We start from the raw sequence: 19,915 nt of genomic DNA on the forward strand, positions 1-19,915 counted from the left end.
TCAGGTTAGAGGGTTTGGAGTTTGAGATTTATAAGGAGTATGGGATGTGAATACGGAAAGAGGGAATGGATGAAAGATCCAAAATTGGACCCAAAATAAGAGCCCAACCCAAACTCGGACAAAATTGTAAAGCAGGTCCAATGCGTCAGACCAGGAGATGAAATGTCCGGAAAGTCCTTATTCTTTTCGAAATTTACGAAATTGCCATCAAAAAGTTTTCCAGAAAAGAGAAAATTTCTGAGAAACTAGCTGACACACCAGGCTGTCAGACAGTGTACTTTCCACATATTTACAACATTGCCACCGAAAAGTTTCCGGAAAACACGAAATTTTTTGAAAAATAGTCTGACGCACTGACATCAAACCTTGTACTTTCCCATAAAATTACAGAATTGCCATTACAAAATTAAACTTGCCATTTTCTTTCTTTTTTCCAGATTTATTTCTTTTTTTATTTTCTCCCACACATATTTCTCTTTCTAATCTCAACAAATTTCTCTCTCCAATCTCAACAAATTTCCTTCTTTTTTCCAGATTTATTTCTTATCTCTTTAAAATTAAATTTCTCCTCATTTTTGGTAGTTTTCATTGATTTGTACTAGACATTTTTGTACTGGGAAATTTTCTTGTTTTCTGGAAATTGTCTTGTGTACCGGGCATTGTTCTGTGTACTCGGAATTTGGTTATCCACTAGACATTTTTGTACTGGGAAATTTTCTTGTTTTCTGGAAATTGCCTTGTGTACCGGAAATTGTTCAGTTTACTGGGAATCTGGTTATGTACTAGACATTTTTATACTGGGAAATTTTCTTGTGTACTAGAATTTTTCTTGTTTACTGGAAATTTGGTTATGTACTAGACATTTTTGTACTGGAAAATTTTCTTGTTTTCTGGAAATTGTCTTGTGTACCAGGTATTGTTCTGTGTACTCGGAATTTGGTTATGTACTAGACATTTTTGTACTGGGAAATTTTATTGTTTTCTAAAAATTGTCTTGTGTACCGGAAATTGTTCAGTTTACTGGGAATCTGGTTATGTACTAGACATTTTATACTGGGGAATTTTCTTGTGTATTGGAAATTGTTTTGTTTACTGGAAATTTGGTTCTGTACTAGACATTTTTGTAGTGGAAATTTTCTTGTGTACCGGGAATTGTTCTGTGTACTGGTCAACTTAACCAATTTCGTTTTTTGTAACCAAATCTTTCCAAAATGTGAAACAAAATAAGAATGTGAAACAAATCTTTCCAAAACGTGAAACAAAATAAGAATGATGAAGAAGATCTTGGATGTACTGGTCAACTTTAAACCAAATATTTCCAAAATGTGAAACAAAATAAGAATGATGAAGAAGATCTTGGATGTATAAATCTGGAAAGATCTGGAAACAAAATAAATTAAAAAAAAGATAGAGATGAAGAAATAAATAAATTGATTGAAAGAGATGAAGAAGATAAATAAGAACATAAAACTTAAAGAGAGAAAGAACTGAAAACTTTGATGTTTTTAGAGATTGAAAGTGATGAAGAAATAAATAAATCGATTGAAAGAGATGAAGGAGATAAATAAGAACATAAAATTTTTAGAGAGAGAAAGAACTGGAAACTTTGATGTTTTTTGAGATTGAAAAAGATGGAGAAGATAAAATGTGAAGCAAAATAAGAATGATGAAGAAGATATTTGGATGTATATATAGGAACAAAGAAGGAATTGAAACAGAATACAATGGGCGGGATCCAAAAAAAATGGCCGAAATTTCGTCAAAAATGGCGCCATTTTTGAAATTTCAAAAAATTTGAATGTCTTTCTGTTGTGACGTCATGTACGGGAAACTAATCAATTCGCTGTCTCGCGTCAGAGTGTCAGAAAACTGGGAAATATCCCGTCCAAGAGAAGAAGGGGAGGAAAAAAAATAAAACCATGAAATAGTACTGTTTTATGACATTTGGACCTGCTTCACATTTTTGGCCGAAAATGGATTGGGCTCTCATTTAACCCCAAAATTTGAATCTCTCACTCATTTTTTGATACGGAAACTTATTTTGTGTTCGACTGTTAGATTAGTGAAAATGAACGGTTGTGGTTTGGTGTAAATCACGTGTAAATTTTCTTGCTGATTTATGGAGGTAATTAACGAGGTATAAGAAAATTGATGAACAAAACCCAAACCCACTACTAGTCTGAAATTGATTCTAAGAAGAGTTTTAGACTTTAGAGAAAGAGAGAAGGAGCGGGGTCCTACTACAGTGGTGAGTCCAGAAAATTTGGTCTGCCGGGGCACTTTATCTTTGTAACAAATTAAACAATCTAATAACATATCTAAAGAAAATTTATCTTTGTAACAAATTAAACAACCTAATAACATATCTAAAGAAAATGATATCAATTGATAAATATATCTCTACCATGAGTTTTCATCGTCTGGAAAGGTGTAACTGCAATGTTTAATAGTTTCAATTATGTATTTTTTAACGTGTGAGTCTGTATTCCGTTTGGTTAACTGGCAAATTTTAACAATCTTTACTGTAGTAGGAATGAGGGGCGTGTTTGAGGGGGTGCCACAGGTGCGGTCGCACCGGCCCCTCTCAAACTACAACATTTTTACTGTTAAGTTTGTGGCCATCCAACTCAAAACCAATTGGCAATGAGTGGAGAGGACCTATTCTTTATATTTTTGGTTGCTAGTTACCCATTCTCCCATGTGGGACTATTTTCACACGCCCCCTCACGTGTGGCGTTCTTTGAGCCTAACACGTGTGTTTTTTTCTTTACAGGTGACGTGGAGCACGTGTGGCTTTTAAGCCTATCACGTGTGGGCCTAGCTCTGATACCATGTTAAGTTTGTGGCCATCCAACTCAAAACCAATTGGCAATGAGTGGAGAGGACCTATTCTTTATATTTTTGGTTGCTAGTTACCCATTCTCCCATGTGGGACTATTCTCACACATGTGAAGAAAGAAAAAAATTTCTAACTTAGTCCATTTTAATTTTTGCTAAATGTATTACATTTGAAATAGAAATTTACGTTTTAATGTTGTGGGAGAAAGGGTCCCTAATTTTATTTTCGCACCGGGCCCCCGAATTCTCAGCCACGCCACTGGTAGGAATATAAATTATGTCAAAGAGCGGGTAGGGTTAATGCTAACAATAAAGTTCGATCAGTTCAGCTTGAGCGGTTCTAGGAATCCGAAGTCGAAGCCAAATCAAATCGGGATCAGTTGGTCGGTGACTCGGTGTTGCTGCCAAGTCAAGTGGAATATTTTTCTATTTGGCCCAAAAATCATGTGTTTGATCGCCCATGTTTGACCTGTTCGGTTACCATTCTCGCCCCTAGTAATCTAGTATCATGTATTCATGTGGTTTTGGAGGTGTAACGGTTGAGATTGTTCATTTTGTTTTGTTAATTTAGATTTGAGCTTACTGGGATAATGGCATCTTCTCATGTAGTCTAGGTATTGCTGAATGCTGAGAACTAACATTTCATTAAGTGGGGGAGAATGGTAACCGTTAGACATAGGCTAACTAGCATCGCCCACAGGCCCCTTACCAGCATCGCCCCTGGGGTCGTACCTGAAACAGGATCGACCAATTATCCATTGATGAATACCTTCGTGAACTTAATTTTCGATGTCTTGATAAGGAAAACTTAACAAACTCTCCCTCCGACTAGGTGGGAGAAACAGTTCGGTTTGGAGTAGGAAACCGAACACGGACCCAAGTCGAGCTTCTTTACGTCGGTGACTTAGGTCGGCTACTTAGGTCGGTGATTAGGGTTAAGGGAAGTCTATAAATACTTCCTTAATCTTAATTAGAAGTAAGTTTCACAATTAGAAACGCACAAGAGAAGAAGGGAGAGAAGAAGGTTGCCGAGAAGAGCAGGGCTGATCTATTTCAGCGTGCACAGTCTTCGTTGTTCGAAAAATCTGACAGTGAGTTCTTCTCCGATTAAGCTGAAATTTTGCAGAGGTGTTCTTAACCTGTTCATCTAGTATTTGTACGGTGGGATCATTGATTGGTGGTCGAAATCCTAGTGAATTTAGGGTCGTTTTAGACCGAATATTTCTGGGTTGTTTTGTTCTTGCTTGTGAGGTTTTCTTCGTGTTTCTTCGTGTTTGACATTGATTCTTTTGGGAAGGGTCTGAGTCTCGGGTGGACGTAGTCTGTAACTACTTTGCTTATTATAGTTGATTTGGTTGGACTACGAGTCCCGTGGTTTTTACTTCTCACATTGAGGAGGTTTTCCACGTTAAAAATCATTGTCTTATTTACTTTCAGTTCTTTGTTTATTGCTCCCACATATTCTTCTATATTATCCTCGTAACTAACACAAAGGGAAAAACTCTTGTTTTCGCTGCGCCTAAGTGCCCGTTTTTCCCAACAATTTTCACTTGCTTGACTACCGTTAGACATAGTCGTCTATCTATCTTTTTTTTTCTCTAAATTGTTCCATTTATCTCTCTAAAACAAAGAAATTTTAAATTTTTGGTCCTACATTATTTTTCTTTTGTTGAAAGTAGTCCTCCGTTACCGAAGTACTCCGAAATTGTATCTGGTACACTACAATTATTGGTGGAAGAAATTTGTATTATTGGTCCTATGTGGTTCTCCATATTTGCATGGTGTGCTAAAGAAGTAAATTAGTAGTGGAAGAAATTTGTTATTGGTCCTACTTGGATCTCCATATTTGCATGGTTAGCTAAACATGTAAATTATTGGTGGAAAAAATTGTTTTATTGGTCCTACGTGGTTCTCCATATTTGCATGGTTTGCTAAAACATGTAAATTATTGGTGGAAAAAATTTGTATTATTGGTTTTACGTGGTTCTCCATATGTGCATGTTTTGCCAAATAGGTAAATTATCAATGGAAAAATTTTTAACCCCAAATTGTTACTCTACAATTATTGGTGTAGTAAATTTGTATTATTATTATTTTTTTTGAGTAAAACTAGAATTACATTCAAGAAATTTGTATTATTGGTGCTATGGTTCCCCATATTTGCATGGTTTGCTAAACAGTTAAATTATTTGTGAAAGAAATTTTAACCCCAAATTATAGGGTGGCAACGGTCACCCATTTTATCTGAAACTCGAACAGTTTGGTTGGCTCTATATATTCATTCTCATACTCATAAAGATAGAAGGGAAATTTTATAGGCAATGCCCAAATGTGTTAAAGGCAATATACTTTTCACTCAAGATTCGGTCAAAACAAATTGACTAAGAATGGTTAGAGGCAACGCTCAAACTTGAGGGTGTTTATCACCCACATTTACTTCTTCTCTTATTCCGGCAAAAAGTCACCGCCGGCATTCCAGATGAACTTAAATTATTTTTTTATCTTCTTCCATCTCTTCTCTCCTCTCTCTACTCTCTCCCACCAAACCTTTAAGTTAATGGGTATCTTTCTGCAAAGATTGATATAGAAAATTAGGGTTGTTGAAATCATCCATTTTGGTGTTGTTGTTGATTTGTGGCTTGTGATGACCTTTAAAATCAGAGAGAAGTTAGGGTTACCAAGGTTGTGGTAATTGTTGGTCGTAGGAAGAAAGAGGGCAGTTTTTCATCAATAGTAAGATGATGATTATGAGAAGAAGTTATGGGAGGGGTCATCTTCATCATAGGAGACAAACGATTACCACAATTATTATCCCAAGCAAACCCCGATGAAACTGCTGCTTGGACCTTCCATATTCTCTCTCTCTCTCTCTCTCTCTCCCCCTCACTCTCTCCCTCACTCTCTCTAAATTAATTCTATTTCATCTCTCTCTTGATTTTAGATGATGAGAATAAGGAAGAAAGAAAGAAGAAGATGGAAGGAAGGGGGAAAGAAGGAGAAAGGAAGAATTTTTTTTATTTTTTTTACTATGGTCTCCGTCTAACGGTGTCAATTTTGCCGTTAGGTCAACCATTAGTTAGAGCATTGCCTCCTATACACACATTGCTTCTAACCATTTTAGGAATTGCCTTTAGCAAACTTGCCTTTAACAAGTTTTGACATTGCCTATAAAATCTCTCAAGATATAATACCTGACGGGTATTACACCTGACGGGTATTACCCGATTAAAACCGATAAGATTCCAATATCAATTGAGTATATCCAATTAGCGTTGGGAATGGGGTCGGTATCGGGCGCGAATGGGCAGGGACGGAACCAGGGCAAGAAATCAAGGGGTCTGATAGTAAACAATATTACTTTACATTCACTTAGTTTTTTTTTGACAAACAAACTTTAATTTCATTTAACCGAATCCAGATATAACTGAGTTGCAACAATACATGGGATGTTGTAATTGTTCCAATCATTACTTAAGTTAAAAGTAAGACTTTTTTTTTTTTCGAAAAATCAAAATAGTTGATTAAGAAACAAAGAAATGGTAGTCGAGAAAGCTACCAAAAACTCTCTACAAAGATACACGCCAATACAATGAAAGACTTAAAGACTGGATAAAGCATCCCAATTACAAAGAAAATCACTAAAGTTTGTGTTCTTGATCCATGGTTGTTTGATTGCCCAATGGAACACCAACCCCTTGATCTTAACAACTATATTTTCTATCGTTTCTTCTTTTTCATTTTCCGCTTCAAGCAGTCTAGTATTTCTTTCACTCCAAATGGTCCAAATTGTAGCCGGAAGGGCGCATAGGTTGATGAAACTCTTCCTATTTTTGTTTTTCTTGTGGTTCCATTCTCTAACAACTTGAGCAATTGATTGTGTGGAGTTAAGATGAATAGAATGTGTTAAAGAATTCCACACCTGCTTAGTAAAGGGGCAAAGGATAAATAGATGATCTTGTGTTTCTTCATTTATCTTACATAAGGAGCATCTATTTAGAATAATCAGCCCTTTCTTGATCATACTATCAATTGTCGACAATTGAAGAATGTTCCGAAGCCCAAAGAAATAAAGAGACTTTTGAAGGAATAACCTTATTCTAGTAGAATGTAGAAGTGATGGCCATAGGGTGGCTTTCCATTTGTTCCAATGTTTGGTAGAGGGACCTAATTGTGAAGCCATATGGGCGAAGGGTCCAAGTTCTTTCGTCTTTGCTAGAGTATTGTGAATTAGAAGCCTCTATGGCAGCTTCAAGCATGGTCGATAAGTCAAGAATCTCGGATTTTTTTTATAGGTCTGGTGAAGTGTAAATTCCATGAATCATCGGAAAAATTACCTCCCATATTATCATATTATCTGAGACAGAAGCCTGTTTCTTTTTGGAAGCTCTCCAAAAAGATGAGTATTTCGTTCTAAAGACCCCTTTCTTCGTCCAATCGTCAAACGAGAAATTAATCTTGTCTCTTCGGTTAATATGACGCTTTGTTAGCTTTTGAATCTCATGAGTCATAGTAGTGACGTATTTCCAAGGACCACATTCTTTGAAATTTTTCTCCATCCTAGGGAACCATCTACCTGACTGACCTTTATACTTTTCATCTATTATTTTCCTCCATAGACTGTCTGGTTCTTGATTATAGCACCAAATCCATTTACCAAGCAAGGCTCTGTTCATCAGTTCCAAGTTTTTAACTCCTAAACCACCATATTTCTAGTTACGGCAAATCTTGGGCCATGCTACCCAGTGGTGCTTCCTTTTTTATGCTGATGAACCCCGTATGAAGTTTCTAATTGTCTGTTCAATGATATTCTTAATAGACAAAGGCATTAGAAACAAGGATAAATAGTATATCAGTATGTGGGAATAGCACTTAATGTGCTCTTGATCAGAACCAATCTTCCTCCTTTTGAGAGATATTTGCACTTCCAACAAGCTAGTTTCTTTGTTATCTTTTCAACTATGGGATGCCAAAAGTCTTTACGCTTGGAAGATTTACCTAAAGGCATGCCCAAGTATGTGAAGGGGAGGAAATCCTGTTTGAAATAGAGAATGGAAGAAGCCATGGCAGTGGTTTCTTGATGCACATTGACGCCTATGACCGACGACTTTGCCTTATTGATGCTTAGGCCAGTCAACATTTCAAAGTCTGCAAAACCCTTGTTGATGGTTGTCAATTGATCTCTCTTAGCTTATATAAATGAGCCAAATTATAGGCTACAATATTTGCATTTCGATAACAAAAACTAAATTGGAAATCTTTAAAAAGACGTAGCAAGCTTTGGAAATCTGCAATAATGTTTCTGTATTTCTATGGAACTGAATTCGGGTCTTCCAGAATCCACTTGAGGATTGCTTTTCGTCGGATTCGATTTCCACTTGTTTTAAATTTAGCGAGGTTGCTAACTCGACACCCAGAAAGATTGCTTTAGCTTCGGCAATTGAACATGCCACTGGAGGGATGATTTTTGCGTGCCCGCCTATAAAATAACCAAACTGGTCGCTGCATACCACCGCACACTCATAAAATTAGTGAATGATGAACGCGTTGGGATTCAAACTCACATCCCTCGTGTTTAACAACGTCCATCGCTACCATCTAGCCTACGCCATGTATTTGTAAAATCTAAAATTTGGAGGCATTTATTTCTGTATACTGAGTGAGCCATTACCTTCAGTAATGAAACTTGCAGCGGGGCTGGCCTGGTTGTAGATCTGTCCCTGCCTCTGGGTATTTATAAGTCGGGTTCGTGTGTTTTAGGTACCATTAATAAAGTTCACTGGACTTGGCGTTCGAGCCCGGGTGGAAAACAAATATTTTTTTTTGCACAAAGCCCGCCGCGGGTACTAGCCAATAGTGGGCTAGTTGTTGGGTCATCCATCACAACATATGAAAACAAAACTGGAAAAATACAGATTATTATCTTCAACACAATCATCATCAAATTATGAAGATTAAACTAAGTAGTGATCTGGTTAATCTTAGTATAACATGTGTTATTTTAGACCATACTGTATTTTTGAAATTTCTAAGTTTTGTGGGTATTTCACTACAAACAATCACGAGACACAACTCGTCCGCTAAAGAAAATTTGTGGTTTGACGACTTGTTACACATGCTAACTACAATCGCGAGTGTCTGCGAAAGTGAATTAGGATCCTTTTTAATATTATATTTTTCTGTTTTGCTGGGGGACTAACAAACTGTAAGTTTTGTGATGTTTGATGAATTCGTTAAAATTGAATTATATATCGACAATTTACATTAGTTGAAAATTTATTAATTTTTTTTTCGGGGGATGTGTTTTAAGTCCAAAATCGCATGATCAATGAGTCTAGAGACCAAAGATAATTTGAAATAGAAAATAAATCCACTCAAAGTAAATTACATGTCTATCCTCTCATTCTCTTTTACTACCTAACCTATCCTAAGTTAAAAAAAAATAACCTAAAATAAAATATACCATAATATTTAGAGATTCATTAAATGATTTCCTTAAAAATAAACTTTCCTTCCAGAAAAATAGTTGCCTTTTTTGTTTAGCGGAATACTTTGTTTTATATTTATATTAGAATTGGTCAAAATCAAACCGAAGAGAGAGAGAGAGAGAGAGAGAGCATCGTCACTTTCTAATATACGAACTACGTTTTGATTTCATTCATCATCGACGCCAAATTAAACCGAGTGAAAAAAGCAAAAGCATCGAGTGGGAGAGAGAGAGAATCGATTGCTGGTTTCATTCATCATCTACAGTAGTTAAGAGTAAGAAAAAACAAACGTTAAAATAAAATGTTAAAAATGTTGTTGGACTCGATAAGATTCTACCAGCATAGAATTTTATTAGAATCGACCTATTGTAACAAATTCATATCAGATGGTAACAGAATCAAGAAAATGCTAGTAAAATACTGAAAACGTAACAAAAACAATTTCACATAATATATTTTAATTACTAAAAAGTATTTGTTAACCTACTGTAACAAATTCATAAGATGCTAGCAAAATATTCTTGCTTTTTAAACTACTGTATTCATATTCATTCAACAGATGCTAATAGAATGTAAAAATTGCTATTAGAATCAATAAAATGTTAGCGAAATAGTATTTGCTTTTTAAACTACTTTATCAAATTCATTCATCAGATGCTAGTAGAATGTAAAATATGCTAGTAGAATCAGTAAGATGCTAGCAAAATAGTTTGCTTTTTAACCTTACAAACGAATTTGTAGATGTCTAATTAGATTGAGGTAGAAATAAAAAGCAAATCACAAATTCATACTTTCTTGAAGTTCAAAGAACATAGAGTTACAAAGAGAGAAAATCGTTTTTGGGAGAGAGCATCTCGTTTTAGGTAAATATCCATTGAATTGGTAGGTTAATTTAGACAAATATCAGTTTTGAAAATAATATATTTTCTTGAACTCAAAGAATATATAGTTACAGAAAGAGAAACTCATTTTTGGGAGAGAGAAACTAATTTTAGGTAAATATCCATTGATTTGGTAGGTTACTTTAGAAAAAGTATTTGTTAACCTACTGTAACAAATTCATAAGATGCTAACAAAATATTCTTGCTTTTTAAACTACTGTATTCATATTCATTCAACAGATGCTAATAGAATGTAAAAATTGCTATTAAAATCAATAAGATGTTAGCGAAATAGTATTTACTTTTTAAACTACTTTATCAAATTCATTCATCAGATGCTAGTAGAATGTAAAATATGCTAGTAGAATCAGTAAGATGCTAGCAAAATAGTTTGCTTTTTAACCTCACAAACAAATTTGTAGATGTCTAATTGGATCGAGGTAGAAATAAAAAGCAAATCACAAATTCATACTTTCTTGAAGTTCAAAGAACATAGAGTTATAGAGAGAGAAAATCGTTTTTGGGAGAGAGCATCTCGTTTTAGGTAAATATCCATTGAATTGGTAGGTTAATTTAGACAAATATCAATTTTGGAAATAATATATTTTCTTGAACTCAAAGAACATATAATTACAGAAAGAGAAACTCATTTTTGGGAGAGAGAAACTAATTTTAGGTAAAGAGATAATTACTATAAAGGTCAAAAAAATATTGGAAATAGTTGGAAAGACATAAAAAATTTCGAAATTATTAAAGAGGTCAAAAAGATCCCGAAAGTATCCCGAAATAGCGAATTTTCGGGATTACCCTTAACAAATTAAAAATGACGCGCGTATCCTGTCGTATATAAAAGAATTTTAAGTCATAAAAAAGTCAAATTTCTATTTCCCTCGCGCGAGAACAGTTACCTTTCTTCCCCGACTGTCCGTTCATCTTCTTCTTCTTCGACGAGATTTAGGGTTTCTACCTCTCAATTTCGCAGAAATCTACTACACAAACAACAAGTAAGTATATCTTAACTGAATATTTAAGTTTCTTTAGATTTTTTTTCAAACTTTCTGTCTCTAGCGAAAATAGGGTTTGTAAACCCTATTTTTTTTTGTTTTTGGGTTTATGAATGGCGTTGCAAACAAGTTTTGTAGAATCAGATTTAACAAATATGTCTTTAAAATCTACTATTTTTGTTAATCTTTGGCTTTGCAAACCCTAGTTTGTAGATCTGCAAATAATTTGTCTTCAAAACCTACTAGATTTGTTCGTGGTTTTCGAATGGCAGATCTACAACTGCAACTAGAGTTTTCAAAACCTTTTTTGATAATGATTTTGGGAATATATTGAGTTTTACAAGTTGTTCATGCAGGGTATGCAAGCCTTATTTGCAGTATAAGATCTGCAAATGGGGATTCCATACCCTTAACTGTTTTGTGCTTTTCTAAATGGATTTTGCAAACACTATTTGCTGTAATATAACTGCAAACACTATTTGCAAACACTATTTGCAGTAATAAAAAACTACAAATGGTTTTGAAAACAATTTTGTTGTTTAGTGCTTCTGCAAATAGATTTTTCAAATGTATTAGCAAAAGTTAAACAAACTGTTTGCTATTAAATGCACTTGATTATTTATGCAGAAAATGGTGAAAGCAAAAAGAGGGGAAAAACAACTAGTACCCTCAGATAGTACTGAGGGTGCTAGATCCGAAAGCACTGACATGGTGATTTCTGAAGGTACAAAGGAGATAAAAAAAGATAATAAAAAAGTAAAGAAGGAATATGAAACGTACAACTACAGGAGTACGATGAAGAATACATCGATGTTCATGAAAAAAATTGGTGCAAGGATGAAACTTGAACATTGTATGGCACTATCAGAAACTCCATTCGGATCAATTTTCAAAGCTTTCTATAATGATGAGATAGTACCAACAAATCTTGAAAGGCCAATAGCAATAATCTTTGAGTTGGTGAAAAGATACAGTAGAGAGAAAGGAAAATTTGAGTTTGGTGAGATAGATTTAGAATTCAAAGTAGATGATGTGGCAATTCTGCTTGGAATGCCAAAAGAAGGTGTGCTGGTTTCACCCTTCGAAGGGAAAAAAGATGAGGAATTTATTGCTACATATTTTGGGAAGTCGTATAAGATTTCTACAGCAACCATAGAATCAACAGTCGAGAGGTTTTTAGTAGAGGATAATGACAAAACAGAAGATTTTGTGAAGTTAATGATAATGCATATTTCTTCTTCTTTCTTGTTTGCAACACAAGCTGGAACGACTATACAAACGTCGTTCACAAATTTGTTGAGATCAATGGAGAAGATTAACTCAATTTCATGGCCTACTGTAATTCATAATTACATGATGAGGTCGATTGAAGAAAATGTCGACAGACCAGCAAAAGCATCAGGATGTCTTCTTCTTTTACCGGTAAAATAACTTTTTAATCATGATTCAATTGTGTAGTTTACATAGTTTGCATTTTCTGTTTTTGCAAATGTTATTTGCATTATTTGTTTTCATAAGGATGTTTGCATGGTTTGATCCTTCTAATATGTTTGGGTTCAATATATGCAGTTCTGGTTTTGTGAGCACTCAAATCTTTATAGAAGATTACATGATAAAAAAGACAAATGTCCTCGCATAATTAGATGGAGTCTTGACCATATGAAGTTGGATTTTCTTGAAGCTCTAGAAGACGTGGCAAGTAACCAGGTATAATATATTTAATTTTTGCAAATCATTAACTTGTATACTAGGGTTATGAACTGTAATTTTCAAAGATTGTTTTGCAAAACTGTTGAATGCATTCTGTAATTTGAAAATACATTGTTTGACTTTCAGCTATCTGAAGATTTTTTTGTGCCACTTTCGGAAAGTGAGGAAAATCTAATTTCTGGTGGGATATTGACTGTGGGTAATGAAATTGATGTTTCTTATTTGAAACATCTTGAAGATCAAGTCAAAAAGTTGGAAATTCAATGTGAAGATCAAAAGAAAGAATTGAGTATGGAAAATGAAGAAATCGAGAAGTTGAAGAAGGAATTGAGTATGAAAAATGTAGAAATGGAGAAGTTGAAGGAAGAAATACAATGTGTAAGAGAATCAAACATGATTCTAATGAAAGACAATGAAGAACTAAAAACAGCAATATTAGATAAGTTTGGTGAGGAGATTGAGGAGAACACCTCAAAAATGAAGAAGAGCCCTGAAAAAAAAGTGGCTTCAAAAACAAATAGAATCAAGATGAGTGAGAAAAATGTTACTGTTAGTCCTGAAATGACTAAAAAAACAAATTTTGAAGAGGTTGATATGTCTAAGTATCAAAAAAGAAAGGTTGGCGAAACTTCTGACTTTGTCACACCAGAGAAACAAGTCAAGACAAAGAAGTTAAAAGTTATGAACAGCAAAACAAGAGGTTCATCAATTGAAAAAGTTAGTGTTCAAAGTAAGGGAAGTACAGAAAAGAAAGCAAGTGAAGAGAGTAAGAAGGAAACAGAAAATGGTAAGGAAACAAAAGATAGTAAGAAAGGAAGTGCAGATAGTAAGAAAGAAGGTGAAGTTAGTAAGATGGGAAGTGAAACTAGCAAGGAAATTGAACCTAGTAAGAACAGTGAAGAATTCAAAAAATGGGAAAGTTCTGAAATATGGAATCTATTCACTGAAGAGGAACTGAGAACAATTAAAGGATTCTATGCATTGGCAAACAGGAAGTAAGTACATGTCTACTTTAAAAAGTTTTACAAGTGAATTGCAACCAACTATTATTTGCAAACAATTAGTTGCAGTTCTTTATCTGCAAACAGTTGGTTGCAACTCTGTATATGCAAACAGTTGGTTGCAACTCTGTAGATGCAAACAGTTGGTTGCAACTCAATGATTGCAAACATAGGGTTGCAAAATAGTGTCTACAAGTGTGGTTGCAAAAATGTTGATTATGTTGAAATTTTTTGTAGTTCAATTGCTTGGGATAAAAACAAAAGCTTGATCATCACTGGAGATCAAATCGAGGGTTTGATTATGAACGAATTTGTTGATAGTCAAATTATTGATTGGTATCTAGAAAACAATGTGGGACGATACAAGAATATGGCTGTTTTTAGCTCAACCATATGGGTAAGATCTTTCAAACAACTATATTTTGTATTAAGTTTCATATTATTTATCTAATTAGATGAACATTAATTTACATGTAGACTTTAATGAAATTTGATGCTTCGGAAAAGAACATGTCTGCAATGCTAATAAAGAAACTCAAAGAAGCTTATAAGAAGAAGTGTAACTGGTTCCTATTCCCATTAAACACAAGTGCTGAGGAAAAGAGTCACGAAGGTTGCCATTGGCATCTTATTGCATTTGATAGAATTGATGACAGTTGGTTTCATTATGATTCCTTGAAAAAACTCCAAAAATAAGTATAAGAAGTGCAAAGGAAGCAAAGAGGTTTGCAGTCTCATTGGTGAACATAATTAATGCAGCTGGACTAACTAAAAAACCACTCAAATCAAATCCAAAGCTAACCAAAGTTGACTGCCCAAAACAAACAAACTCGTAAGTATAAAATCTATTTTGATTTCATTGTTTTGGCATATAAAATGATGAGTACTAATTAGTTTATAATGTATTGTAGGATTGATTGTGCTCTGTATGTGCTTCTGTATGCTGATGTAATCAGAAATGAAGATAATCCTTTGTTTAAGGCAAACTGGCCGGAAGGAATGTCAGAAAAGGCTTCAAGGAAAAGAGCTGAACTTGCAGCTGCAATTTTGGATGATTCGACAAACAAACCTTGGGTTGAAGGAACAGTTAGTGATGATGAAAATACTAAGTGATGTTTTAACTTCTTGTATGTGAAGAAATAGAACAAGTGACAACAAAAAATGATACTTATTTTGATCTTAAATTCTGATAATGAAAAAGTTGATGGATGTTTGCATAATCATGTTTTGTTTTCATCAAGTATACAGAAATATGCAACCAAGTGTTTGTATTCAGCAAACAATGCATTATTTTTGTTTGCAGACTAGTTGAAACAGAATGCAAACACTTGGTTGTTTTTCTGCAGTTATTTTTTGTGTGTTATCTTATATGTTAATTTTTTAGTGATTAGGGTCTTTGTTTTGGTTCTAGTCTTTGTTGCTAGAGTTTAGTTGTCCTTTTTGTTTCCATAATCAATATACAGATTGTTTCTTTTTGTTGTCTATAGAGAGTTATGGCTCTTTGTTAGCAGTCTGATAGTTTAAAAGCAAAACAATATTTGACAATTTAATTTCAAAAAAATCGGGGGCTACGCCCCCGAACCCCCGTAAAAAAAATTCAACTATTTACTTTTAAAATTGGGCAACTCACTCCAATCAATATAATTTTTATAAAAATTGTTCTCATTATTTCGATGAATCATTTCTTCGGACAGAAGAAGAGCAGAACACTGAAATTTTTTCTAAAACAAAACGGGGGCTACGCCCCCGAACCCCCGTAAAAATATTTAACAATTCGAGGGCAACAAAAAAACCATCAATATTTTTGTAGACAGAAAGCTTCATACAAGTTAGTTGGAAACAAAAACTCGTTCACAAATTTGCAACATACAAACTGCAAACAAGTTTGCATAGTGTGTAATGTGCAAACAAGTTTGCAGAGGTGTAATGTGCAAACAAGGTTGCAGAGGTGTAATGTGCAACCAAGTTTGCAGTGGTTGAATATGCAAACACGTTTGCAAAGGTTGAATATGCAAATAGATGTTTGCATACTACACGTTTGCATATCACACTGCAAATAGTTGTTTGCATAACACACTTCCAATCAGTTGCCTGCATACAAAACCTAAAAAAGTATACCTGCAACAGTTTAAATCAAATTATCTTTGCATACATTTAGCCAGAATAAAACTTCATATTCAAATTTCAAATAATCCTTTATCGAGTAACAATGAATAAAACTTCATATTCAAATTATCTTTGCATACATTTAACGAATGTCAAAATTAATCTTAATTCAATATTGCTGCACATGTTCTCTTGTTATGATGCGCTAACTTGCCACAACGTCCACATTTTCTCTTCTTCTTAAACTTGGCTGCTCCAGCACTCTCAATTCTCACACTCCTTGGCCTACCAGGTGCTCTCTTATTTGATGGTGGATTGATTATCGTCTCATTTGCTGCAAACACCTTTGGTTCATCACTGTTTGGAATAGGTATAATGGCGTGTTCATAAGTTTTCTTGAAGTTCTCAGTCGTAAAATATTGTTCAACAAATGTATCCATTGGTCGTCCATCATACTTGATAGCTGTAATAGCATGCTCACATGGAATGCATTCAACTTGCCATTTCAAACACGAACAATAGAACGAACTCAAATCAACTAATTGACTTGGTGTTGAAAAGATTTCATATACAAATTTCGATGATTTTACAACTTTCCATACAGAACCGAACTTACGCCTTTGTCTTATGATTTTATCTATCTCCGGACACAACAAACTAGTCCATTTTTCAGCTAGTTCAAGTCTTGTTTGCATCATTTCCATCATTCGTATACGAATGGTTTCTAACATGAGAACTACCGACATGCCCCTTTCCTCCCTTATCCATGAATTATAACTTTCGCACAAAGATGAACATACCTCACCATATCTTTTACCGACAAAATAAGCGTTTGCCCATTTTTCAAATGGACAATTCTTAAAGAAATCCGTCAAACGTCTACCACCTACTAACTCCATCTCTTTAAAATGAATGATAAATTCATCCTTAGTCAACGCACGAGCAGCCCGATATAACAAAGACTCTATGTAATCTGCTCTTTGAGAACCATAACCAATTGCATTAACTAAGTTGTTTCTAATGTGCCACACACAATAACTATGGTGTGCATTTGGAAAAAGATCACCAACTCCTTTGATAATACTCGGGTGACGGTCAGACAAGAAAGTATATGTACGACTTCTATCAACAACACGAGCCAAATTCTCCAAAAACCAATTCCAATTTGAATTGTTTTCAACACTAACAACAGCTAAAGCAATAGTAAAAAATCCTGAAAAAAAAACGTAGTTAAATAAATAAATTGCAACTAGAAGACTAATTACACAAAACTATATAAGTTCATCAACTTAAGAAACCATAACAAACATGTTTGAATGACATATATATGCAGAGGTTGAATATGAAAACATGTTTGCATGACATATATGTGCAAATATGGTTGCAGAACACACAGATGCAAACAACTGTTTGTATAAAAAACATGCAAACAGGTGTTTGCATACCACATTGTTAAATTAGGTGCCTGCATACAGAAACCTAAAAAAAGTACCTACAACAGTTTCAAAAGCAAACTATATTCGCACAAGCAACTATTCAAATGGCAAATAATTCTTTATTGAGTAACAATAAACAAACAACTATTCAAAACACAATACTATATGAATTCATTAACTTAGAAATCATACCTTCATTGCCATTCTTTGCACAAGCTGTTAGCAAAGTCCCCTTATATTTGGATTTAAGATGCGTCCCATCAATCCAAATAACAGGCCTGCAGTACTTAAAGCCATGAATACAAGCCTCGTATGCTATGAAAACCCTTTCAAACTGATAAGTGTCCATATCAAGTTGTAGCTGCACATAACTACCAGGATTCCACTTCATAATGGACTTCGTATACCAATCAAGTTGTAGCTGCACATAACTACCAGGATTCCACTTCATAATGGACTTCGTATACCAATCAAGTTTAGCATATCCATATTCCTCATCACCAAATGCAGAATCAAGTGCTTTTTTCTTAGCATTGTAAGCAATATAGTACGGGATTTTAACACCATAATCTGATTGAAAAGTAGTAACAATAGCTTTGTTTTTCTTTTTCGGATCAACCTTTACTTCACTTTCTATCAAATTAGATAAACTCTAGAATGAACTGCTGGCTTGTTTATATCAGTAAAACCCCCACCGCAAGTGTGCTCAGGAACATATTTCTTCAAATAAAATAACGATGAAATACCAAACCTTGAACAACCATGAACCTTCCACCCACAACCCTCAACCGGACATACTGCTACTACCCGATGAGCATGGTTCCTCTTCATTCTATACCCAAAACCAAATTTGATGGAATACCTATTCAATGAAAACCTAAATTGATCGGCACCTCCTTCAAACTTCTGACCAACTTCAGTAAACACAGATCCCCAAGATTCAGACCTGAGAGGATGTTGGAACAACTTCGATGAACCAGCTTGACTAAAACAAGATGAAGCACTCGATGACTCAACTAAATCCATTTCCTGAACATCAAAACAAATCTATTAACAATGCTGCAAATACAAAAAGCTAAGTTATACTCAATTGTGCAAGCACGATATGCAGTTCTACCCAAATTGTGCAAACACAATTTGCAGAACAAAATTCATCAGAAAAATAGATGTGTAAAATCATCAGAACCAACAAACCATGTATGAAAAAATCAAAACACTAAAACATAAAGCAATCTATAATACATAATCTATAATACATAAAACACAAAATTCATATATACTATCTCCCAGATTCATCAAGTAGAGGAATATAAACAAAGAAACAAATCAAAAAGATAAATAACAAACTATTATATAAATAAAACTAGGTTTAGGATGAAGAAAACTAACTTACAGTAAAGAAGATGAAGAAGATGAAAACGAATGTGAATAGTTGATGAACAAATCAAGGCGAATACAAACCTCCCGCAGAGATGGAAAAACCCTAATTATTTGTGTTAAAAGAAAACTAAAGAGAAGATGAATCAGTGATGAAACTAGGTTAAGCAAGAGAACTTCATCATCGTCTTGTCTTCGTCTTCTCTCCACCGAAATCGAAAAATCGGTGCCCTAGTTTCTCCACTTTTCCGGTCGAACAGACATAAGGTAGAGAGAGAGAGCAAAATAGAACTAAAAGGGTATTAATGGAATATTTGAAAAATTCTTATAAAATTTTGACCTGAATAACAATTAATGAAATTATTTTAAACCTAATCTCTAGTTAGCCTTAATATTTTGATAGCAAATAACTAATAGTTAATGATGGGGGCTTTTTTAGTTATTTTGAAATTATTTACTACCTAATAAGTCATTTTCTATTAGGTAAATATCCATTGATTTGGTAGGTTACTTTAGAAAAATATAAGTTTTGGAAATAAAGATTAACATTAAATATCCACCATAAATATTCTTTCATAAAATTTATGAAAAGAACAATTGTATTAACTTAACCATCACAAACCTTTGGTTTACCAATGGTTAAAAAATATCTATGAAAGGGCAAAAATGAGAGAAAATTAAAGGATTGATGCATGGGGCCCACCAAATAGTGAATTTTTGGACTTATTTTACATTTTACATTTATTTTGGTTTTATTTTATTTATTGATTTAGGAGTGGATATATGATTAATTACCCCCCCTATTTTTGGACCTTAAATTCAAAAATCCTTTTTTTTTTTGAATTGTTCAGCGTGTGCCTCGAACCCTTGACCTCTAGATGGAAGAGTATACCTCTTAACACTCCAACAAAGGGTTGTTGGCAAATTTAATAAATTTTTTTATTAAATTTTTTTATTCTGTAAGAACCTAAATGTTTGAGAGAAAAAACCGGACCCTCTCTCTCTCCATAACCGCTTATCCAGAGACCTTGCAGGGAGTTTCTTTGCTTCTCCGGCGAAGGGTCTTCCCTTCGCCGG

The 19,915-nt window shown here is 34.2% G+C and overlaps 1 protein-coding gene across 1 annotated transcript; it reads right to left on the reverse strand.

The window, feature by feature from the left end:
* Positions 1–16,189: 16,189 nt before the first annotated feature.
* Positions 16,190–18,487, reverse strand: LOC147567343 (uncharacterized). Its single transcript, XM_086657404.1, has 3 exons — positions 18,208–18,487; positions 17,654–18,094; positions 16,190–17,238 (listed from the first exon to the last, which is right to left on the reverse strand). Exons 1-3 carry the CDS (start codon positions 18,485–18,487, stop codon positions 16,190–16,192), a joined length of 1,770 nt encoding a protein of 589 aa, XP_086513530.1.
* Between the last annotated feature and the right edge of the window lie 1,428 nt (positions 18,488–19,915).

This window comes from Eschscholzia californica, unplaced genomic scaffold (genome assembly GCF_041429995.1).
Source record: "Eschscholzia californica isolate CP2 unplaced genomic scaffold, dmEscCali1.0.p SCAF_1, whole genome shotgun sequence".
NCBI lineage: Eukaryota > Viridiplantae > Streptophyta > Magnoliopsida > Ranunculales > Papaveraceae > Eschscholzia > Eschscholzia californica.